Source organism: Coptis chinensis, unplaced genomic scaffold, assembly GCF_015680905.1.
Source record: "Coptis chinensis isolate HL-2020 unplaced genomic scaffold, ASM1568090v1 utg2340_pilon_pilon, whole genome shotgun sequence".
Classification (NCBI taxonomy): Eukaryota; Viridiplantae; Streptophyta; class Magnoliopsida; order Ranunculales; family Ranunculaceae; genus Coptis; species Coptis chinensis.
The window spans coordinates 1-25,388 of NW_028238126.1; the positions used below are offsets into that span (position 1 = coordinate 1).

The 25,388-nt window shown below is 35.9% G+C and overlaps 3 protein-coding genes and 1 long non-coding RNA gene across 8 annotated transcripts; 2 read left to right on the plus strand and 2 right to left on the minus strand.

The window, feature by feature from the left end:
- Positions 1 to 16,226: 16,226 nt before the first annotated feature.
- LOC147473515 (hydroxyproline-rich glycoprotein family protein) lies at positions 16,227 to 18,847 on the minus strand. Of its 5 annotated transcripts, none has more exons than XM_086587325.1 (5): positions 18,702 to 18,847; positions 18,356 to 18,515; positions 17,354 to 17,750; positions 16,749 to 16,789; positions 16,227 to 16,588 (listed from the first exon to the last, which is right to left on the minus strand). In XM_086587325.1, exons 1-5 carry the CDS (start codon positions 18,718 to 18,720, stop codon positions 16,477 to 16,479), a joined length of 729 nt encoding a protein of 242 aa, XP_086443451.1. In that variant the 5' UTR covers positions 18,721 to 18,847; the 3' UTR covers positions 16,227 to 16,476. The 5 variants fall into 5 exon arrangements, 4 of the variants coding, with proteins under 4 accessions (XP_086443451.1, XP_086443449.1, XP_086443450.1 ...); XM_086587323.1 differs by having other exon boundaries at positions 18,585 to 18,823; XM_086587324.1 differs by lacking the exons at positions 16,227 to 16,588; positions 16,749 to 16,789 and adding an exon at positions 16,835 to 16,933 and having other exon boundaries at positions 18,585 to 18,816.
- Positions 18,848 to 19,645: 798 nt separating this feature from the next.
- Positions 19,646 to 21,233, plus strand: LOC147473516 (aquaporin TIP3-1-like). Its single transcript, XM_086587342.1, has 3 exons — positions 19,646 to 19,921; positions 20,230 to 20,476; positions 20,722 to 21,233. Exons 1-3 carry the CDS (start codon positions 19,779 to 19,781, stop codon positions 21,103 to 21,105), a joined length of 774 nt encoding a protein of 257 aa, XP_086443468.1. The 5' UTR covers positions 19,646 to 19,778; the 3' UTR covers positions 21,106 to 21,233.
- Positions 21,234 to 21,312: 79 nt separating this feature from the next.
- On the minus strand, positions 21,313 to 22,180 carry LOC147473517 (uncharacterized). The gene is made up of 3 exons (XR_015210403.1): positions 22,047 to 22,180; positions 21,547 to 21,666; positions 21,313 to 21,430 (listed from the first exon to the last, which is right to left on the minus strand). It is a non-coding gene; the product is annotated as an uncharacterized LOC147473517 (long non-coding RNA).
- A 63-nt stretch (positions 22,181 to 22,243) lies between these two features.
- On the plus strand, positions 22,244 to 25,016 carry LOC147473518 (pyruvate kinase, cytosolic isozyme). The gene is made up of 4 exons (XM_086587339.1): positions 22,244 to 22,437; positions 22,516 to 22,805; positions 22,881 to 23,342; positions 24,001 to 25,016. The coding sequence occupies exons 2-4, from the start codon at positions 22,548 to 22,550 to the stop codon at positions 24,811 to 24,813; spliced, it is 1,533 nt and encodes a 510-aa protein (XP_086443465.1). The 5' UTR covers positions 22,244 to 22,437; positions 22,516 to 22,547; the 3' UTR covers positions 24,814 to 25,016.
- Positions 25,017 to 25,388: the final 372 nt, after the last annotated feature.

Consider the following 25,388-nt stretch of genomic DNA (forward strand, 5'->3'; position numbering starts at 1 on the left):
ATTTAGCGATTCGGGAAGGACTTGCGTCCTGCTTGTTGCAGCTTGTCCTGAGTATTTGGAAAATTTGTTATCGTTATAAATAAAATTTCCACTTAAAACAATAACAAAACCAATATTTTCTTTTATTGAAGGGAATATACAACAAAAAAAATTTCTTTTATTTGAAGATTATATACTTACTGAATAAAAAAAATAACAATAACAACCACAAGCAACAACAATATTTTCTTTATTCGCGAGTATATACTAAAAAATTAGAAAAAAATGACATCATCATTTTTCCTTTTTTGGTAGATTATCCCTACAAAAAATAAAACCCTATAAAAATAAAACAAATCAAAACTCACAACAAAGCTAAGCGAACTTATTTAAACAATCACGGTCGGCGTGCACTTCTAAAAGCTCCAAGCGGCTTTCATATTAAAGTTCGCCATCGATTCAAAATATCGTGTTGGTCTAACAACCTTGTGAAACATTCTTATCATTTACCTCATTACAAAGCCACGATCTTCATCTAGGAAATCTGAAGTTAAAACCATCTTGAAAAAATTAACTTTTCGCACATACCGCGATAAGAGTGTTGAGACAAAAGCATGTATGTCTCATTTTATGTGCTTTCTCTTTCATGTGTGTGATAACCGCAGCGAGGCTTGTAGAGTTAACCGGCGTTGTTTCATTCGTTCGGTTCGACATTGTTGGTTTCTTGGCGACAATACATTAAGCTCCTTAAGTGATAACGAAAGTTATGGATTACTACAGAAAGTTTGTTAACGAGTTTATAATCAAGAGGATATGATTCGCGGTTCGGGAAGGACTTGGTCACGACTTGTTACGCTTGTTTTAATTATTTGTAAAATTTGTTATCATTAAATAAAATTTCCACTTAAAACTTAATAAAATGACATTTTTCTTTTACCGAGAGAATATCACAAAAAAAACATTTTTTTTATTTGAAGATTATATACTACAAATAAAAATAATAATAATAATAATAACAACGAAATAAATAAATAACATTTTCTTTTTATTCAGAGTATACAACAAAAAATTTCAAAAAAAAAAAAAACATCATCATTTTCGATTTTTCAGAGATTATCCGACAAAATGAAAAATTTTAAAAATTTTAAAAATACACACTAATAAAAAATAAAACATATCAAAAACTCACAAAAGCAAAGCTAATTGAACTTATTCTAAATACGGTGGTCGCACTACTCTAAAGCTCGAAGCGGCCTTTTCCGGTTAAAGTTTGCGCCCGTGATTCGAGAATATACGGTATTGGTCTAACTACCTCAGAAAGTGATTCTTCGTATGTTCTATCTCATTCACAAAACCCACCATCTTCACGTAGAAATCTGAAGTTAAAACCCTATCTTGTAAAATTAACTTTTTCGACATAACCGTAAAAGTTGTTGAGGACAAAGCACATGTCTCATTTTTATGTGCTTTCTCTATTATCAGGCGATAACACGAGAGAAACATAGAGTTAATTGACATTGTTTCATTCCGTAGTTTTTGACATTGTTGGTTTTTGGCACAACAATCTGTTAAGCTCCTTAAGTGATTGCGTAAAGTTATGGATTGTTCCATGGAAGTTTATTCCGAGCGAAGTTTATAATCAAGTGATATGATTTCTGATTCGGGAAGGACTTGTGTCACAGCTTTTGTTGCATCAGCTTGTTTTAATTATTTGTAAAATTTGTTATCATTATAAATAAAATTTCTACTTAAAACAACAACAAAAACCAACATTTTCTTTTATTCAAGAGAATATACAAAAAAAAACATTTTCTTTTATTTTGAAGATTATATACTACAAATAAAAATAATAATAATAATAACAACAAAGCAATAACAACAACATTTTCTTTTTTATTAAGTAGAGTATATAAAACAAAAAAAAAAAAACAACATCATTTTGATTTTTTAAGTAGATTATCCCTACAAAATTAAAAAATAAAAAAAAAAATACCCTATAAAAATAAAACATATCAAAACTCACAAAAGCAAAGCTAATTAAACTTATTCTCAGCAAATACAACAAGCAGCACTACTCTCTTAAAAGCTCCAAACAGCTTTCACTATTAAAGTTCGCCCATCAATTCAGAATATCGTGTTGGTCTAACTACCTTGAGAAACATTCTTCCATATGTTCTATCTCATTACAAAGCCACGATCTTCATCTAGAAATCTGAAGTTAAAACCCCATTTTGAAAAAAATTAACTTTGAACGCACATACCACGTGAAGAGTGTTCCGGACAAAGCATATGTCTCATTTTATGTGCTTTCTATCTTATTGTGATTTTAGAGATTAACCAGCATTGTTTTCATTCCATCTGGTTTACATTGTTGGGTTTCTTGGCAAAACAACTGCTAAGCTCCTTAAGGATTGCGTGAAGTTATGGATTACAAACCTATATGAAAGTTTGTAAACGGAGTTTATAATCAAAGAGGATATGATTTGCGCTTTCAGAAGGACTTAAGGCCACATCTTGTTGGCTTGTCCTAATTATTTGTAAAATTTGTTATCATTATAAATAAAATTTCAACTTAAAAACAACAACAAAACCAATATTTTCTTTTATTCGAAGAGAATATACAACAAAAAAAAAATTCTTTTATTTGAAGATTATATACTACAAATAAAAAATAAAAAAAATAAAACAACAACAACAACAACAACAACAACAACAACAACAACAACTACAATATTTTCTTTTATTCGTAGAGTATATACTACAAAAAAATTAGAAAAAAAAAACGACATCATCATTTTCCTTTTTTGGTAGATTATCACCTACAAAACAAAAAAAAAAATCCCTATAAAAATAAAACAAATCAAAAACTCACAAAAGCAAAGCTAACTGAACTTATTCTCTTCAAATAAGCAACACAAGTAAAGACTAAAAAAGCCCAAATTTTCACTATTAAAGTTTGCGCCATCAATTCAGAATATACGTGTTGGTCAAACTACCTTGTGAAACATTCTTCCATATGTTCTATCTCATTACAAAGCCACGATCTTCATCTAGGAAATCTGAAGTTAAAAACCCCATCTTGAAAAAATTAACTTTTAACGCACATACCACGTAAGAGTGTTCAGACAAAAGCACATGTCTCATTTTATGTGCTTTCCTATCTTATCATTGTGATAACACGGGAGGCTTGTAGAGTTAACCAGCATTGTTTCATTCCATTCAGCCGGACAATCGTTGGTTTTTGGCACAACAATGCTAAGCTCCTTAAGTGATTCCGTAAAAGTTATGGATTACAACCTTATAAAAGTTTGTTCTAACGAGTTTATAATCAAGAGGATTGATTTGCAGTCAGGAAGGACTTAAGGCCACAGCTTGTTGCACGCTTGTTTTAATTATTTGTAAAATTTGTTATCATTATAAATAAAATTTCCACTTAAAACAACAACAAAACCAACATTTTCTTTTATTCAAGAGAATATACAAAAAAACATTTTCTTTTTATTTGAAGATTATATACTACAAATAAAAAATAATAATAATAATAACAACAGCAACAACAACAACATTTTCTTTTTTATTCGCAGAGTATATATACAACAAAAAAAAAAAAAAAAAAAAAAAAAAAAAAAAAAAAAAAAACAACATCATTGAAATTTTTTAGTAGATTATCCCTACAAAATAAAAAAAAAAAAAACCCATATAAAAATAAAACATATCAAAACTCACAAAAGCAGTTTAATTGAACTTATGCTCAAATACATAGCCGTGCACTACTCTAAAAGCTCCAAACAGCTTTCACTATTAAAGTTTGCGCCATCAATTCAGAATATACGTGTTGGTCTAACTACCTTGTGAAACATTCTTCCATATGTTCTATCTCATTACAAAGCCACGATCTTCATCTAGGAAACTGAAGTTAAAACCCCATCTTGAAAAAATTAACTTTTAACGCACATACCACGTAAGAGTGTTGAAAAAAAGCATATGTCTCATTTTATGTGCTTTCGAAAATCTTAATTGGCTTGTGTGATAACACGAGGAGGCTTAATGGAGTTAACATTAAAATTGTTTCATTCCATTCGGGCCATGCTTTGTTGGTAGATTTTTGCACAACAACTGTTAAGCTCCATAAGTGATTGCAGAAAGATATGGATTACAACCTTATGAAAGTTTGTTCTAACGAGTTTATAATCAAGAGGATATGATTTTAGTTCATAGAAGGACTTGCGTCACATCTTGTTGCACGCTTGTCCTAATTATTTGTAAAATTTGTTATCATTATAAATAAAATTTCCATTTAAAAAACAACAAAAAAACCAATATTTTTTTTTATTCAAGAGAATATACAACAAAAAAAATTTTTTATTTGAAGATTATATACTATAAATAAAAAAAAAAAAATAATAACAACAACAACAACAACAACAACAACAACAACAATTACAATATTTTATTTTTAACGTAGAGTAATATATACTAAAAAAATTAAAAAAAAAAAAACATCATCATTTTATTTTTGGTAGATTATCACCTACAAAACAAAAAAAAAAAATCCCCTATAAAAATAAAACAAATCAAAAACTCACAAAAGCAAAGCTTAACTGAACTTATTCTCTAAATAGGTCGCACTACTCTAAAAGCTCCAAACAAATTTTCACTATTAAAGTTTGCGCCATCAATTCAGAATATACGTGTTGGTCAAACTACCTTGTGAAACATTCTTCCATATGTTCTATCTCATTACAAAGCCGATCTTCATCTAGGAAATCAAGTTAAAAACCCCATCTTGAAAAAAATTAACTTTTAACGCACATAAACGTAAAGTGTTGCAGACAAAAGCACATGTCTCATTTTATGTGCTTTCCTATCTTGACGTTGTGTGATAACACGAGGAGGCTTGTAGAGTTAACCAGCATTGTTTCATTCCATTCAGTTTCGACACTGTTGGTTTCTTGGCACAACAATCTGTTAAGCTCCTTAAGTGATTCCAGAAAGTTATGGATTACAACCTTATAAAAGTTTGTTCTAACGAGTTTATAATCAAGAGGATTGGATTTGCAGTTCAGAAAGGACTTATTTTAAACTTGTTGCACGCTTGTTTTAATTATTTGTAAAATTTGTTATCATTATAAATAAAATTTCCACTTAAAAACAACAACAAAACCAACATTTTCTTTTATTCGAAGAGAATATACAACAAAAAAAAACATTTTCTTTTATTTGAAGATTATATACTACAAATAAAAAAAATAATAATAATAACAACAGCAACAACAACAACATTTTCTTTTTATTATTTTATATACAACAAAAAAAAAAAAAAAAAAAAAAAAAAAAAAAACAACATCATTTTCGATTTTTCGTAGATTATCCCCTACAAAATAAAAAAAAAAAAAAATACCCTATAAAAATAAAACATATCAAAAACTCACAAAAGCAAAGCTAATTGAACTTAAAAAAATAAAAATTGGCGTGCACTACTCTAAAAGCTCCAAACGGCTTTTCACTATTAAAGTTCGCCATCAATTCAAAATATCGTGTTGGTCTAACTACCTTGTGAAACATTCTTCCATATGTTCTATCTCATTACAAAGCCGGCGATCTTCATCTAGGAAATCTGAGTTAAAACCCCATCTTGAAAAAATTAACTTTTAACGCATATACCACGTAAAGAGTGTTGGACAAAAGCATATGTCTCATTTTATGTGCTTTCTCTATCTTATGTGTGATAACACAGGAGGCTTGTGGAGTTAAAAAAGCATTGTTTCATTCCATTCGTTTCGACCTTTGTTGGTTTCTTGGCACAACAACTGTTAAGCTCCATAAGTGAAAAGAAAGATATGGATTACAACCTTATGAAAGTTTGTTCTAACGAAGTTTATAATCAAGAGGATATGATTTTGTAGTTCGGGAAGGACTTTGCGTCACATCTTGTTGACGACGCTTGTCCTAATTATTTGGAAAATTTGTTATCATTATAAATAAAATTTCCACTTAAAAACAACAACAAAACCAATATTTTCTTTTATTCGAAGAGAATATACAACAAAAAAAAAATTCTTTTATTTGAAGATTATATACTACAAATAAAAAAATAACAATAACAACAACAACAACAACTACAATATTTTCTTTTATTCGTAGAGTATATACTTCAAAAAAATTAGAAAAAAAAAACGATATCATCATTTTCCTTTTTTGGTAGATTATCACCTACAAAAAAAAAAAAAACCCTATAAAAATAAAACAAATCAAAAACTCACAAAAGCAAAGCTAACTGAACTTATTCTGCTCAAATCAAATACGGCGTTTTGAAGACTCAAAAGCTCCAAACAGCTTTCACTATTAAAGTTTGCGCCATCAATTCAGAATATACGTGTTGGTCCAACTACCTTGTGAAACATTCTTCCATATGTTCTATCTAATTACAAAGCCACGATCTTCATCTAGGAAATCTGAAGTGAAAAACCCCATCTTGAAAAAATTAACTTTTAACGCACATACCACGTAAGAGTGTTCAGACAAAAGCACATGTCTCATTTTATGTGCTTTCCCTATCTTATTGTGTGATAACACGAGGAGGCTTGTAGAGTTAACCAGCATTGTTTCATTCCATTCAGTTTCGACACTGTTGGTTTCTTAGCACAACAATATGTTAAGCTCCTTAAGTGATTCCAGAAAGTTATGGATTACAACCTTATAAAAGTTTGTTCTAACGAGTTTATAATCAAGAGGATAGGATTTGCGGTTAAAGGGGGAAGGAAAAAAATCAAAACTTTTGTTGCACGCTTTTGTTTTAATTATTTGTAAAATTTGTTATCATTATAAATAAAATTTCCACTTAAAACAACAACAAAACCAACATTTTCTTTTTATTCAAGAGAATATACAACAAAAAAAAAAACATTTTCTTTTTATTTGAAGATTATATACTACAAATAAAAAATAATAATAATAATAACAAACAACAACAACAACATTTTCTTTTATTCGTAGAGTATATACAACAAAAAAAAAAAAAAAAAAAAAAAAAACAACATCATTTTCGATTTTTCATAGATTATCCCATACAAAATAAAAAAAATTAAAAAAAAATACCCTATAAAAATAAAACATATCAAAAACTCACAAAAGCAAAGCTAATTGAACTTATTCTGCTTGGAAATACAAATGACGTGCACTGCACTTAAAAGCTCAAACAAACTTTCACTATTAAAGTTTGCGCCATCAATTCAGAATATACGTGTTGGTCTAACTACCTTGTGAAACATTCTTCCATATGTTCTATCTCATTACAAAGCCACGATCTTCATCTAGGAAATCTGAAGTTAAAAACCCCATCTTGAAAAAATTAACTTTTAACGCACATACCACGTAAGAGTGTTCAGACAAAAGCATATGTCTCATTTTATGTGCTTTCTCTATCTTACTGTGTGATAACACGAGGAGGCTTGTAGAGTTAACCCGCATTGTTTCATTCCATTCAGTTTCGACACTGTTGGTTTCTTGGCACAACAATCTGTTAAGCTCCTTAAGTGATTGCAGAAAGTTATGGATTACAACCTTATGAAAGTTTGTTCTAACGAGTTTATAATCAAGAGGATATGATTTGCAGTTCAGGAAGGACTTGCGTCACATCTTGTTGCACGCTTGTCCTAATTATTTGTAAAATTTGTTATCATTATAAATAAAATTTCCACTTAAAAACAACAACAAAACCAATATTTTCTTTTATTCGAAGAGAATATACAACAAAAAAAAAATTCTTTTATTTGAAGATTATATACTACAAATAAAAAAATAAAAAAATAACAATAACAACAACAACAACAACAACAACAACAATATTTTCTTTTATTCGTAGAGTATATACTACAAAAAAATTAGAAAAAAAAATGACATCATCATTTTCCTTTTTTGGTAGATTATCCCCTACAAAAAAAAATAAAACCCTATAAAAATAAAACAAATCAAAAACTCACAAAAGCAAAGCTAATCAACTTAAGAAAAAATAAAATCTGGTCATGTGGCGAAATTAAAAGCTCTAAAAGCTCAAGCGACTTTCACTATTAAAGTTCGCCATCAATTGAGAATATAATGACGTGTTGGTCTAACTACCTTGTGAAACATTCTTCCATATGTTCTATCTCATTACAAAAAAACGATCTTCATCTAGGAAATCTGAAGTTAAAAACCCCATCTTGAAAAATTAACTTTTAACGCACATACTTTTGCGTAAAAGAGTGTTCAGACAAAAGCACATGTCTCATTTTATGTGCTTTCCCTATCTTATTGTGTGATAACACGAGGAGGCTTGTAATAGAGTTAAAAAAACATTGTTTCATTCCATTCGGTTTAAAAAATTGTTGGTTTCTTGGCACAACAATCTGTTAAGCTCCTTAAGTGATTCCAGAAAGTTATGGATTACAACCTTATAAAAGTTTGTTCTAACGAGTTTATAATCAAGAGGATAGGATTTGGGGTTCGGAAAGGACTTGCGTCACGACTTTTAGACGCTTGTTTTAATTATTTGTAAAATTTGTTATCATTATAAATAAAATTTCCACTTAAAAAACAACAACAAAACCAACATTTTCTTTTTATTAGAAGAGAATATACAAAAAAAACATTTTCTTTTATTTGAAGATTATATACTACAAATAAAAAAAAAAATAATAATTTTTGTAAAGAAACAACAACAACAATTTCTTTTATAGGTAGAGTATATACAACAAAAAAAAAAAAAAAAAACAACATCATTTTCGATTTTTCGTAGATTATCCCCTACAAAATTAAAAAAATTAAAAAAATACCCTATAAAAATAAAACATATCAAAAACTCACAAAAGCAAAGCTAATTGAACTTATTCTGGCAAAAATACGATCGGCGTGCACTACTCTAAAAGCTCCAAGCGACTTTCACTATTAAAGTTTGCCATCAATTGGAATATCGTGTTGGTCTAACTACCTTGTGAAACATTCTTCCATATGTTTTATCTCATTACAAAGCCACGATCTTCATCTAGGAAATCTGAAGTTAAAAACCTCATCTTGAAAAAATTAACTTTTAACGCACATACCACGTAAGAGTGTTCAGACAAAAGCATATGTCTCATTTTATGTGCTTTCTCTATCTTACTGTGTGATAACACGAGGAGGCTTGTAGAGTTAACCCGCATTGTTTCATTCCATTCAGTTTCGACACTGTTGGTTTCTTGGCTTTGCTGTCTGTTAAGCTCCTTAAGTGATTGCAGAAAGTTATGGATTACAACCTTATGAAAGTTTGTTCTAACGAGTTTATAATCAAGAGGATATGATTTGCAGTTCAGGAAGGACTTGCGTCACATCTTGTTGCACGCTTGTCCTAATTATTTGTAAAATTTGTTATCATTATAAATAAAATTTCCACTTAAAAACAACAACAAAACCAATATTTTCTTTTATTCGAAGAGAATATAAAAAAAAATTCTTTTATTTGAAGATTATATACTACAAATAAAAAAATAAAAAAATAACAATAACAACAACAACAACAACAACAACAACAACAACTACAATATTTTCTTTTATTCGTAGAGTATATACTACAAAAAATTAGAAAAAACGACATCATCATTTTCCTTTTTTGGTAGATTATCACCTACAAAACAAAAAAAAAACCCTATAAAAATAAAACAAATCAAAACTCACAAAAGCAAAGCTAACTGAACTTATTCTGCTCAAATACAGTCGCGTGCAGGACTCTAAAAGCTCCAAACAGCTTTCACTATTAAAGTTTGCGCCATCAATTCAGAATATACGTGTTTTTTTTTTTTGGTAGTATATACTCTTCAAATAAAAGAAAAATGTAAGAGACTCAATGCACTGCTGGCAACATCAAGAATCTCATCCAAAGGCACTTTACCAGAACTCCTAAGAATATGGTCCAGAAACTCAGAAGTTTGAAAATGGGATGCCACAAAAGCAAATGTAGAGACATCCATGGCACAATAAATACATAAACCACCCTGACGTAATGGGAGTGTCGATAAACGTCACTGCAAATGACCGAAGCCATGACTATCAGAAACCACAATACTCTGAAGAACACTGCGGAGATGTCGATCAAAAGTTTGAGCTACCGCTCTGAAAATGAATGGTGGACAAATACGAATCGCGAAGGCCAACTTAGAGTGCCCAATACAAGATCGTAAGAGCGCTAACTCACACTGTGGATCTTCCAATATAGCTAAATGGTCCATCAGAGTCATGGCCTTGTCAATACGCTTGCGAGCAAAACCCATGACAAAAGATGCATCGGGTGCTAAGCGCACATCCAACAACCGATCCCTGGCGAGGGCGGGACAAATCGAAGGGGGAAGAAGGGAGTAGGCGGCGATGGATCGGTGATGGCCAAAATATCTCGTTTTAGCAACATTAAGAACTAACCCGAAGAAGGTCCTTCTTCACGAACATTACCCAAAGTTGTAAAATTAACCATTTCAGTATCGTATCCTAATCGAGTCCCATAATCTAGGCACCACTGTAGCAATAGCCCGACAACTGGATTTGGATCCGGTAGAATCAAAGGATGCAACACCGATTACAAATAGAAGGGACGAAAAATGTCTTCTTTGGACCCGATAGCGAGACCATATGTAGCCATCTCCCGTGATAACCTCGCAGGTTGACAATACAAGTACTCGACGAGGGGGCAATTTGGGAATCGCAAACGAACCTCTTTCAACATGATGGTCCGATCAACCATATTAAAAGCATTCTGAAAAAGAGCTATTGTCGCTGTTAGCATACACCATACGGTTGACAGCTTGCAAAATCGTCTCTGCTCCACCAGAAACACCCACCCCATACTAGAAATCCGGTAAGTACCCAACCAAACCTCTGGAAACACCTCTCATTGCAATCTTGGAGACTAGACGATGCCCAACCATGCCCACAGCTTTTGGACGAAAACTATTATCTGGCTCAAGAAGTGGAATAAGTGGAGCACTCGCTATGAATTCCGCTAAAGGCCGTGGACATTGTCCCTACAACCAAAAGAGAATAAAGGGTCAATGTATCTAGCAAGTCGACGATATATCTTTGCGGACATTTCATGTCATCCAACAAGTCGAAGCTACGAGACCATCATAGCCGCAAGAAGTACCTTTCGGAAATGACCTAATGCATGACCAAAGGGTGTCTCTCTCTACTAATAAAGGGGGCTCAACAAAAGGAGCGGGTTGGTCTCCACGGTGGCTATTCGTTGGGTGTTTCTCTTCTAATGCTAGAATAATTTCCGCCGAGGTAAGGGAAAGCCCTTATGATGACAACACTTTTACCGCAGCAGTAAAATGCCCATCAGCAACTTTCTGTAAGCATTGGCCAATATATATATATACTCTTCGGAAAAAAGAAAATGTTTTTTTTTTTTAATTTTTTTTTAGTAGTATATAGTCTTTGAATAATTGAAAATGTTGTTTTTTTTTTTTTTTTTTTTTGGTAGTATATACTCATCAAATAAAATAAAAATGTAAGAGACTCAATGCATTGCTAGCAACATCAAGAATCTAATCCAAAGGAATTGTTCCTGACTCCTAAGAATGTGGTCCTAAAGCTTCGAGGAAGTACGAAAATGGGATGCCAATAAAAAAGCAAATGTAGAGACATCCACCGCCAATAAATACATAAACCACCCTGGCCGTAATGGGAGTGTCGATAAGCGTCACCGCAAATCACCGAAGCCATTACCATCGAAACCACAATACTGGCGGTAGAACAACTGCGGAGATGCCGATCAAAAGTTTACGCTACCTCTCGAAAATGGATGGTGGACAAGTATGAATCGCGAAGACCAACCGAAAGTGGCCAACACAAGATCGTGAAGAGCGCTTAACTCACAATGTGGATCTTCAATACGGTGAATTGTCAATCGAGTCATTGCCTTCTAATACTGACTAAACAATCAATAAGAGTCATTATTTGGACCCCGAGATGAGAACATATGTAGCCATCTCCCACTTATAACCTCGCAGGTTGACAATACAAGTACTCAACCTAATGGGCAATAGCTGGGCATCGATATAGACATCTTTCAACATGATGGTCTGCTCAACATTGTTAAAAGCATTCTGAAAATCTACCAGTAGCATAGAAAAATAGCTATTGTCGCTGGTACCATACACCATACGGTTGACAGCGTGCAAAATCGTCTCTGCTGCACCAGAAACACCCACCCCATACTGGAAATCCTGTAAGTACCCAACTACATCTATGGAAACTCTTCTCATTACAATCTTGGAGACAAGACAACGCCAAACCATGCTCACAGCTATTGGACGAATACAATTATCCGGCTTAAGAAGTGGAGTAAGTGGAGCACTCGCTATGAATTCCGTTAACAGCTGTGGACATCGTCCGTGTAACCAAAGAGTCACCACAGGGGCTAATGCATCTAGCAAATCAGACGATATAGCTGCTGCAGCACCACTCATGGCATCCAACAAGTGCTGAGCTCGGAGATCATCACAGCCACAAGAAGTACATTTCGGAAATGACACTTGCGAGCAAGACCCATGACAAAAGATGCATCAGTGCTAACTGCACCTCCAAGCAACCTGATCCCCTGCTGAGGATGGGAAAAATCTGAAGGAAAGAGGCCAGGAGTAGAGCGACGTGGATCCAGTGATGGCCAAAATACCTCAGTTTTAGCCACATTAAGAACCAACCCAAAAGAAGGTCCTTCTTCCTGAATCATACCCAAAGCTATCGCCACCTGTTCTGTATCCCCAATCAAAGTCCCATCATCTAGGTACCACACCTGTAGCAATAACTGACAACTGGACTGGATTCATAGAATCAGAGAATGCAACACCAGTGCAAATAGAAGGGGACCCAAAGGGTCACCTTGCTGGACCCAAGTGGAAGACCATATGTAGCCATCTACGTATAAACTCGCAGGTTGAAAATACAAGTACTCAACCCAAGGGGGCAATAGTTGGGAATCGGATCTCTAACCTCTTTTCAACATGATGGTCCACTAACGGCTGTGGACATCGTCCCTGTAACCAAAGATTCACCATAGGGGTCAATGCATTTGGCAAATCAGACAATATAGCTGCTGCAGCACAACTCATGGCATCTAACAAGTGCTGAGCTCGGAGACCATCACGGCCACAAGAAGTACCTTTCGGTAACAACCTAATGCATGACAAAAGAGTGTCTCTCTCTAATAATAAAGGGAGCTCAACAAAAGGAACAATTGGTCTCACAGGTGGTTGTCGCATTGGGTGTTTCTCCTCTAATGCTTGAATAGTTTCCGCTGAGTTAGGGGCAACTCCTGATGATGACAACACTTTTACCGTTGCAGTAAAATGCCCATCAGCAACTTTCTTTAAGCATTAACCAATATTTTTTTTTTGTAGTATATACTCATTGAATAAAAGAAAATGTTTTTTTTTTTTTTGTAGTATTTACTCTTTGAATAAAACAAAAATGTTGGTTTTTTTAAGTAGAAATTTTATTGATATTTCTATCGAATTTTACAAATAATTAGAACAAGCGTGCAACAAGTTGCGCCGCAAGTCCATTCTGAATAGCAAATCCTATCCTTCTAAAAACAAACACATTATAACCAGCTGTCCAAGTCCCTCCATCGGAATAGCAAGTAGAAAATCTTTTGCGGGATCCAACTACAAGCATCCCATGATTGCCTTTTGACGAACAGATAAATCAAACTCCCTCTCAAGACTAGCAACAATCTTACCGTAGAATGCTTCCGCCAAAATGTTTTGTGGTTATGAGGGGATGGTAGCATTCGTAGCCAGAGAATTGAGGTCAAAATCGGGTAGGCGGAGACTCAATGCACTGCTAGCAACATCAAGAATCTCATCCAAAGGCATTGTACCACAACTCCTAAGAATGTGGTCCTGAAGCTCAGAACTCTAAAAACGAGATGCCACAAAAGCAAATGTAGAGACATCAGTGGCATAATAAATAACTAAACCACCCAGACGTAATGGGAGTGTCGATAAATGCGACTGCAAATCACCGAAGCTAGAACCATCAGAAACCACAATACCATGGAGAACACTGCGGAGATGTCGATCAAAAATTTGAGATGCCTTTCTGAAAATGGTTGGTGGACTAGAACAAATTGCGAAAACCAACTTAGAGAGGCCAACAAGCACCGCATTGTTTAGTGGCTTTGAGACCGAGAGTCCGAGAGATAACATTTTGAGACCGTCTACACCAAAGCACGATGCACGATGTAGTCATGATACCGAGAGCATCGTGCTTTGGTGTAGACGCTGCAATGACATGCATTCCCCGGCATCAAATGGACCACAAGATAGGACCTAAGTAGTAAGTACCCAACTCCCAATCGAGTATATAAGCCATGCACATTATCCCAAGTCCAGTCCTCGAGTCCTTGCATCACAAGTCCTCCTTGCATATCAATTCTCCGAGTATGGATTAGGTACGTAGCGAACTTGCATATTTGAGGATTCGAATAGCTGATCATATATTAGGCCATGCAAGTGCTAATATATTGGGAGCCATGTGTTTTGGAATGTTGTTCACCAACTCATGGTCTTGTTAATATAGTCTTGTTAATATAGTAAATAACAATTAAAAATCATGCAGATTGTAGTTATGCAGCTACGAGAAGGGCGAAATGATAGACAATCAGCAATTCAGCATTCATTTCCATTTCGTTTATGAACAATGGCTGAACCAATTAACCAAAAACATCACAGTTATTACGTTTTTTTCCACCATTCGATCATGGTGCAAACTATTGTTGGAGATCTAGATCTACTTTCGCATGGAATTCCGGCCCCTTTACACTAAGCGGAATATGACAAGCTCCCATGCGTCCTAAATGAATTGCACCCGAGTCTCAACTCTCAAATCTCAATCACCATAAAATGGTCACTTTCTATTCGATCTATCTCACATTCTCTCTCACCTCCTCTGCTCATATGGCCTTCCAACTTAAGTAAGGTTCAATGCTTGTAGATTAGCGTTTGTTAACTCGAGGCCATTGTAAGAAAGATAAAGGCCAACCCTCAACTAGGGTTAGTTGGTCCACAAGACTAGAGTAGAGTGGCTGAAGTAAACCTCAAGGAGTACGTTTATCCTCTCTGTCTGAACTTACACAGATATACCGACCATCTGTTCTAAAAATCGGTCTAGGCGATCTCTAGGCGCTAGGCGGTGCCCAACCGACTCGCCTAGGCCCTAGTCATTTAAAAACCGACTAGGCGGGTCTAGGCGGACCGATTAGGCGGGCTAGCGGCCTCTAGGAGGTCCAGTCAAGGTTTTTTTTTTTTTTTTTTTTTTTTTTTTTTTTTTTTTTTTTTTTTAAATGATTAAATGTCGAAAAATAAAAACCCGTGTAGGCTTAAGATTTAAATGAGTTTAAAATACTTAAGTCTAATGTAAATTATATTACTGTAACAAAGAGTATGTTTTTATATGAAGTCAATATTCTTCAACTATTACACATTTTGTAATAAGTATTTTTGTTTGTGTTTATTTTTTGAATTATGGTAAATGATTTTCTTTTATTTCTTGTAGTATATGTGTATATTACTATATATATTAGGAAAAAACCCTAGTGCCTCCAGGCGTCTAGGCAATCGTCTAGAAAGCCTAGGCACTAGGGCTCCTCCCACCGACTACCAGCCTGGCGCTTTTTTAGAACATTGCCGACCATACGTATCTGACCATCATATACACATACACCGTCTCTTCCAACATTACCGATCTCAAAATATCTCCTTGCAAATAAAGACTACCAAGTAGGGCCTCAATTCCCATTTGATGTTGGAAACGGTTCAAGAAAACTAAGAAATAGGTATCACATCGACTCCATGTCTAAGAAACAGAGTGATGTAAACGCTTGAAGAAGGGCCAAAGTTTCAAACTCTAACCACTCTCGACAGCATATAGTGCTAATGATCAATATCAGGGATGTTATTAAAAATATTTAGTTCCTCCTTTATTTTTTTTTCTCTGTTTTTCTTTAACAGGAGAATGACAAACAATCATTATACACTTATAGCTGCAAAGTGGTAATTGAGACCGTGTTTAATTAGCACAGCTGCACAAGAGAATATCCACGGAAGTTGCCTATTGTTGTGGACTTGTGCAGAGTTTCCATAGGACAGGAAGCATATGTATTTTATTCTTTTACACCTTATAATAACGTGAAATTTTTTATATGAAAATTATCTTGGAAAGGGGTAAAAGAATACTTTACCTTAAACAAAACAAACAAAATAAAAATCTAATAATCTCATGAAAAATTCACCACAACGGCATGGAAATTATCCTGTGGTAATCAAAACATCCTTAGTAATCAGATCAGGAAAGTAAGTAGTGTCACGAGTGTCGAGTCAGAGATAAAGATGAAGCACAAGGATGTACAGATTTGATTATGTACTAGCTCTTTCCAATTAATCTTCTAAAACATGGTAACTTAAAAAATCCAAGCATTACTGCGACGGAAATTTACTTTTTTCTCCAAAGGTTGATTATGCCATCAGCAAACGAGAGCAAGCTGCCCCACATTGTTGATCTCTTTGGCAGCTGGTTTTCTTCTTTGTGCCTTTCAGAGATGTCTCTGGACAATGGTGATGAAAAAAAATGTAACACGCGGACTTTCAATAAAATGCCTGTGAAGTTATGTCACTATAAATAGCTACAAACATGTAGTGACAAAGGTAGACCTTATTTTTCAGATTGTTCACTATCAGAACGCATAGTAACAGTAAGAGCCTTACCTTTCCAAGTCATCTGAATCAGAAGCTTCTTTAAAAGCCTCCTGCACAACGCTTTGGTTATTTAAGTCAATATCATAAAAATAGCTGCATGTTCCTTAGAGTCCTCTGGTTTTTAGTTTAATAGATGTGATGGTTCCTTGCTTTCCAGATTCGTTTTGTAATTGATCACGGTTGGAAAGGCCATCCTGCAAATTAAATACATTCAACACTAATAAAAGAAGAATACCTGGTGCCGGACAATCTTGTCCAAGTGAAAAGACAAATGGATTGTAAATCGTGATAAAATGGAGGCTCACAGAACTAGAAACTACACAAAAGCAAAATAAGAAAAAAAAAAGTATACAATCCAGAGGATTATAAGAAATCATTTTACCTGGATAAACCACACATGTGGCACATATGCAGAAAGGTTGGGATCCAACACTGAATCCTAAGCATCTTGGTAGGTAATATCTGATGGATCAGTTCCCAACCTTTCAAAAAAGTATAAAAGTGAGGTGTAAAATTCTTATCCCTTCAGCTCCAACTTAGTATAATTCAACTCCAAAAAAAAAGGAACTCTGAATAAAATAAAAACAATAAAAATAATAATGCCTCAGACTTACAATTGTTTTGGGGTTTAAGTACTCTTCAGAAATAGGCGTCACACTGGAGTTTATAGTCTCTTCTTTCACTTCAAAACTGTTGCTGGTGGTTACATCCATTTCCATCTTACTAGGGACTATTGGCTGGGAGTCATCCACTAGTTCCAAGCTTTGTTCAGAAGATATCAAATCAGCTGTTATTATGGAGCTTGGGACCTCTATAGCTTCCGGGAAAGGTGGGCGTTCTTTAATAGGTACTTCTTTTTCCAGTGGAGTTGCGTTAACTTTAGTTGGAGTCGACCTTTTACTATTGTATTCTAGCTCCTGAATGATCTTCTTAACAACATAGAAACAGCCACCCACTTGTTTCTTAGCAGTAGAAGCGGTTGGGTACTTACCTGCATTCAAAGCCCTGTATCTGCAAGGCAAAACATTAAGTCAACCAATGTCCAAGAGAGGAGAGGTTATTTCAGGCAGGTACTTTTTTTTTTTTGGATAATTTTTCAGGCAGATACTAGAATGGTAAAATGAGGGGCACCATTTCTACCAAATAATTTCATCATAAGAAAATGAGTTTTATACTTATACCTAAGTGAACATGAGCTACGCATCTAACCCCAAGAAAAAAGTGATAAACCGTTCTCGGCCTCTTGCCACACAACAAAGGTCAACTCTTAAATCACTTTGGGTCATAAAATATCTAAAATTTTCATCTGTAGCTGTGATCACTCCTGAGATACTAACATTTATAACTATAAACTAACTCGAAAGGTTTATGAAGTAATATTCAGAATGACAATAACCTTGTAATATTTTCTAAATTACTATTTATAAAACCCTTTCTTTTATCATAGCTTACACAAGTCATAATTTATGGGTAGGAGAACAGACAGAAAAGTCTTACAATATACAACAAATGGTCACATTGATTATATGGAACGTTCAGAATTGAAGTGAATGGTGTTAACATGGCAGTAAGATAAAAAAAAAAAATAGCTAGCTAGAGGTGTAGAAGAGTAGTACTTGTCAACAAAAGCTATAACCAGGGCTCTCCTTTCATGTTTTGGTAATCTATTATGGCGCCTTGGGGGATTAGATGAATGAGAAGGAAGTGATGCAGCAAAAGAGCTTCCACGCCGACTAATGTTAGAGCCATGTATTGAATTAAATATGTATGCGAATCCTGTGAAAGAAGAGGGTTAGAATATTTTTCAATCTAGAAAGAATAAGAAGCAATAAAACAAAAATTTACCCCTTTTGGAATGGAAATGTCGACGAAGAAGAAGAAGAGTAGTAGCTGAGGAGGAAGATGGTGTTGTTTTACTATTATTATTATTATTATTACAACTCCGTAAAGTAAAGAGTGCACCTCTCACAAAAGCCTGCATCACTCAAACTATCGATCGCAAATCTTCTTCCAAGTTCCAAAATCACTCTCACTCTCACTGTTTATTAGGGTTTTAATAAGGGGTTTATCATTTCCCCCGTGTCTCATATATCTCGGTCTCATTTCGAAATATCACTCACATTTGTCTGTGAAATATATCGATTGCAAATCACAATTACATCATTTTGGTCAATCGTATTTTTTCCATTTGTTTTCAACTCTAATCAGGTGTGTTTCACAATAATTCGATCATGTGTTTGGTATTATTTTTTATCCCAATAGTGCATATGATGAACCTAGCTAACTAACTAGAGCGTTCTAAATGCAAGTCAGTGAGTCACTATAAAGAGAAATTGAGAGTTTTCACTATTTTTGCCCAATGCAAGAGTGACAAAATTGGTGACTTGTAACTAAGTCACAATGAGAATAGCACTTGTTATTGAGATTTTCACTGAGTTATGAATTTCGGAATGTTTTCATGTGTTTTTTTTTTAATTTTTTCGGTTTTTTTTTTCGAAAGAAATATTTCATTTCGTCTCGCGTGTTTTTTTTTATTTTTATATTCAAACGAAATCAAATATTCTGTCCGAAATTTAAAATCATTAGACACCCTCACCTTGCTTCTCAGAAGGGTGGAGGTGAAAAATACGACTTGCAGGAATGCTCTGATTCACCACCCTACTACTTCTCAATGTCGGTTGCAAACTCAGAGCACCAGTAGTCCTTTGTGCCAGTGTGAAGGTTTGTTTGGTTTCTAGTTAATATATATATTGAGATAAGAACTGGCGAGTGGCGACGTCCATCTAAAAAGATTAGGACACATTTCTCTACGTGTCGCCATCCTTGCTCACGCTTGCGCCACCTGTTTACACAACTTCAAGCCCAAGTTTCAATTTAAGCTCTCATTCTCCACACCAAAACTGGACTCATTTACCTACCTCTTTTGCATGCAGATGAATCTGTACTGATCTACGAGAAGAAAGAAGGAAAGGAAGCTATATATTGTTGATTCTGAGAGGCAATTAAGTTTAATTAAGGCAAGACAAACGATTTGTCACCATGTCAACCACAGCTACACGAAGATATGCATTCGGCAGGACGGATGATGTGACTCACCCTGCCTCTGTCCGAGCCACCTTACAGGAGTTTATCTCCACCTTCATCTTCGTCTTTGCTGGAGAAGGCACCAGCCTTGCCCCTCGGTATGTGTATGCTTTCACCTCCCATAACTATTTTACTTTCACCATCTAGCCCAGGATTTCCAAGTATGAGAAGATCTATCCGGTTTGTTTTCGATCTCTGTTGGCCTAGCACTTTTCAAGAAACAAGTTTGAAGCAGCTAAAGTTATTGCATTATTTGGCACATGCACACACGGACACATCATACATGCATGTCACTAGATCACTAACTCTAGTGTAGATCAGAGTGTTAGTCTAGTGTAAAATTGATTGATGGCCTAGCTGATGATCTGATGCCGATCCGTTTGTTATGGGTGTGGTTTGCAGGGAGGATATACAAAGACACGCCAATGGGCGCATCTGGTCTGGTGGCTTTGGCGCTGGCCAATGCGTTCTCATTGTTCGTGGCAGTAGCTATTGGCCTCAATATTTCTGGTGGCCATGTGAATCCAGCTGTTACCTTTGGTGCGCTGGTCGGCGGACGGATTACCTTCCTCAATTCCATAATGTACTGGGTGGCTCAGCTTTTGGGAGCTGTTGTGGCATCTCTCTTGCTCAGACTCACCACAGATAACATGGTAAGAACTAAATCATGTCCGTCTACTTCAGGAACAAACATAAAGAAATTAGCTAATTAGTGTCAATTTGTCGTAGAAATTAGTTGATGTAACTTTACCCAAATTATTGTAAAAAAATGACATGTTAAAAGATTCAGCATGATCCTGAGCATACTTAACCGATGAGCGTCCTTAACTGATTGACTGAAATGTCACCTGCCAATACATTCTCCACATATAATTTTGGGTTTTGATATACGTTGCAGAGGCCCGTTGGAGTCAATGTGGGACCAGGCGTTGGAGAGTTGAATGCAGTTGTTCTAGAGATAGTAATGACTTTTGCACTGGTTTACACGGTTTATGCAACAGCAATTGATCCAAAGCGAGGTAGCCTGGGCACTATAGCACCGCTCGCCATTGGTCTACTTGTGGGTGCATACACACTGACGGGTGGACCCTTCGATGGAGCAGCTATGAATCCAGCGAGAGCATTTGGACCGGCGTTAGTAGGTTGGAGGTGGAGGCACCACTGGGTCTATTGGGTGGGTCCATTCATCGGTGCTGGCCTTGCAGGTCTCATCTATGGCTTCGTGATGATTCCAACTGAAGCTCCACGGACTCATCAGCCGTTGGCCCCAGAAGACTACTAATACGTTTAGTCTACAGATTATATATGTTGTTTATGTCCATCTTTCCCTGCTTATGTGATGCGAGTGCTTGTAAAAGGATTTCAATACAGTGTTTCTCTTTTGATCTCCAATAAATATTTCTCATCTTCTGCCCCAATTACTAGTTTTAAGTACCCTATTAAGCCCATTGAGGCTGTGCTACACTGCTACGTGAGTTGAGCATTTGTTGAACTGGCTCATGTTAACCATAATAGACTTTTAGCTCTTACTAGGAGAAATGAGAGTCAATCACCATCTCCAAAGAAGGAACCCGTACGCTTGATATGTCCTTCTCTCTATCAAAACTCTGCAAAGATAGCATGTTCATTCAAAAATATTAAATCAATGTCCAAAGCATGAATACACCTACGATTATACTAGTAAATAGAAAGAGTGAAGACATAATGAACAAAATCTAATGACCTCATGGTACCAAGAAAATAGAGGAATGATTCCCAGCCCATCAATGATCACTGGACTGGTTTCTACTCCGAGTCCTCTACATGTAGCAAGCAGTGCATTTAGCTTTTCGATCGAGTCGAGCTGAGAAAGTACAAAATCAAACTGAAGTTTCACACAAGAAAAAATATGAATTGAATCATAATAGAAGGAGATATGGGGCGAGGGACTTGAATCATTGTGTTATCTAGAGCAATATGTAGTGTTTCAGAAAGTAGATTGCAATTCGCAAAGAAGCACACAAGTAGTTTCTAAATTCTGATAAAAAAAAAAAAAACAGTACATGGTTTACAATTACAGGGATACAAAGTGATCCAGAATATCAGCAGGAAGCATTTGTACGTGATGGATACTATAGGACTCCAAATCAAAACGCTAGGAGATGAAGCATTGATTCACGCTTATGAAATACATAGCATTACGATTGGAGAGGGAAATTAATGAGCTTAAGAAAATTCACTTACGTAATTCTCTCCCAAAGGTCATATTGAAACCTATCTTTGAGAAGGGACATAGTGGCAGTGAAGTTGTTATAAGTTTCGGAAACATCACCAGCAACAAGAAGAAGATCGGTGGGATTAAATGGGCTAGATCGGGCCTTTTTACCAAGACCACGGAAGAAAATGATACAAGCCCAATAGTAATAAAAAGACCGAAAACAAAGTAATAAGTTACAGTGGTGACTGGTGCAAATAAGAATCGGAGTAAAAAATGAAAATTGCGTTGACGAGAGTACAAGGGGCCAGCAAGTAAAGTAACACAAAATCATCTTATTCGAAAGAAAGAAAGAAGGACCATTTTTTTTAATTCATTTTGCGTTTCGTTTGGGGTTTTGTCCGAATCTTTTCTGGAAGGGTAAGAGGAGACTATTTTTTTTATATATATAGATCTGCTTCAAACAAATAAAAAATGATCGGGAGTTTTCATTTGTAGGAGGAGTATTGAATAATAAATAAGTAGAGAGGATGGCGAACATCGACATCGAAGGGATCTTGAAGGAGCTTCCGAACGATGGGCGGGTGCCAAAGACGAAGATCGTTTGCACTCTCGGCCCCTCGTCTCGATCCGTTCCCATGATCGAGAAGCTTCTCAAAGCTGGGATGAACGTCGCCAGGTTCAATTTCTCTCACGGCACCCACGACTACCATCAGGAGACCCTCAACAATCTCCGCATCGCTATGCAGAACGCTCAAATCATGTGTGCTGTCATGCTCGACACCAAGGTTAAATTCACTTGATCATTTTACTTACCTTTCTTTCTTCTTCTATGCAAATATAATAATTTTTAAATGATGCAGGGACCTGAGATCCGGACTGGTTTTTTAAAAGATGCCAAACCTGTGCAGCTTAAAGAGGGCCAGGAAATCACTGTCACTACTGATTACGACATAAAGGGTGACGACAAGACAATTGCTATGAGTTACAAAAAACTTGCTGTTGATCTCAAGCCTGGAAATATCATTCTGTGTGCTGATGGCACTATCACTCTCACTGTATTATCTTGTGACCCTGCCGCTGGAACTGTCAGATGTCGTTGTGAAAACACTGCTGTCATTGGTGAGAGGAAAAATGTTAATCTCCCTGGTATAGTTGTCGATCTTCCCACTCTAACAGAGAAGGATAAGGAAGACATACTGGAGTGGGGCGTCCCCAACAAGATAGATATGATTGCCCTATCGTTTGTCCGCAAGGGCTCCGATCTCGTAAATGTTCGACAGGTTCTTGGTCCCCATGCCAAGCACATACAGTTGATGTCAAAGGTTTGTTCTAAAGCTATATATTTGAAAGGATAATCTCAAGGGTATGGTGATTGAATTGATTTTCTTTTTTTCCGGCTTCCAGTTAAAGGGGTTGCCTTCAATCTAGAAATTTTTTTTATAAGAATTCTAGAGCAATTCACTGGGTGGACCTTCTTAGATAAAATTACTCTAGGATGTTTAAACCTTCAAAATTTCTTGAGGCGGGTGTCTGCAAGACCCACCATAAGGCCATTTTTGTTTCATAATAATTCATCAGGAATAAACAAAATAAGACATGGTAGCTGCTATCTGTTCAGTGTTTGTTTTGTGGGATATGTATTTTTGACAAGGACTTCACTAGTCTGTGACTTTATCAGGAATTGTCAGGTATTTAATAGAGTTCCTCTATCCTCAGTCCTCACAAGTTATTCTCTTAGCATAGTTTTCCTATCTTGTAACAAGCAACATATAGAAAGCATTTATCTTGCTTGGGCAGAAGATGGTCCTTTCCAGTTTATGCTGCATGAGTTCTAGTATTTTTGAACACTAGTCAGTTATCATAAAGTTGGTTGCCACTTGGTATACTATTTGATTTCTAACTCTTCTTTTTCCTGCTAAAGGTATGTACTCGGGTGTAAGTGTGGTGTACTTACAAGTTTTAATTGTTTCCTTGCTGAAGGTTGAGAACCAGGAGGGTGTAGTCAATTTTGATGAGATCCTGCGTGAGACAGATTCTTTCATGGTTGCTCGTGGTGATCTGGGAATGGAGATACCAGTCGAAAAGATTTTTCTTGCACAAAAGATGATGATCTACAAGTGCAACCTCGTAGGCAAGCCTGTAGTTACTGCCACCCAGATGCTTGAGTCAATGATCAAGTCCCCCCGGCCCACTCGTGCTGAGGCAACTGATGTTGCTAATGCTGTCCTTGATGGCACTGACTGTGTCATGCTTAGTGGTGAGAGTGCAGCTGGAGCCTACCCAGAGCTTGCTGTGAAGATCATGGCCCGGATCTGCATTGAGGCAGAGTCTTCCCTAGATTATGGGGCCATCTTTAAGGAGATGATCAAATCTACCCCACTGCCAATGAGTCCACTGGAGAGTCTTGCCTCCTCAGCTGTCCGAACTGCTAATAAGGCTAAAGCCACCCTAATTGTTGTGCTTACTCGTGGTGGAACTACTGCCAAGCTAGTGGCCAAGTACAGGCCTGCAGTTCCAATCCTCTCGGTTGTGGTACCTGTTCTGACAACTGACTCATTTGACTGGACCTGCAGTGATGAGACTCCTGCGAGGCATAGCCTGATTTACAGGGGTCTGATTCCTTTGCTTGCAGAAGGGTCTGCCAAAGCTACAGACGCCGAGTCAACAGAGGTGATTCTAGAAGCTGCCCTCAAGTCGGCCACCCAGAAGGGTCTCTGCAAGCTTGGTGATGCAATTGTGGCACTGCATCGTATTGGTGCGGCCTCTGTCATAAAGATCTGCGTGGTGAAGTGAGATTCAGGCAACATTTTGCTTTAAGGATCTTACTGTGAGCTTCCTTTTCCTGTTCGAGATGTTCCATAAGTGATCTAGCTATAAAAGAACTTATACTTTTGTGCTGCGTACAATTGCAGTTCTTATTTTTGTAGCATCACATCTGTGTGTTTGGATATTTTTGGGGCAACTATGGATCCTTATACTGGTTAATTTGCTTTTAATTGTGTGTTTCTCATTTGCATCAGATTCGGTAGTATACCTCTTTCTCCAGACAACAGAATGCTAGAAAAGTTAAAAACTTCGGATGTTGAAGTTTAAATTTGAAATTAGAAACTTACATTAAGGACATCATATAGTTTTGTACACTGTATCATACTTTCAAAGATGATATGGTCTACTTCCCGAATAAGTTACTGAATACTGGTAGAGAAAGGGAGGTTTTGGATCCTAAGATCATGTATATGTACATCTTAACTCACTCAAGGGATGGGATTTTATACTAGTTTTAGGATTTTAGTGCAACTTTTCTGTCCACTCGAGATAAAAATGGAGAGAACCCAGAGATTATCCAACCATCTATTTATTTATTGTCT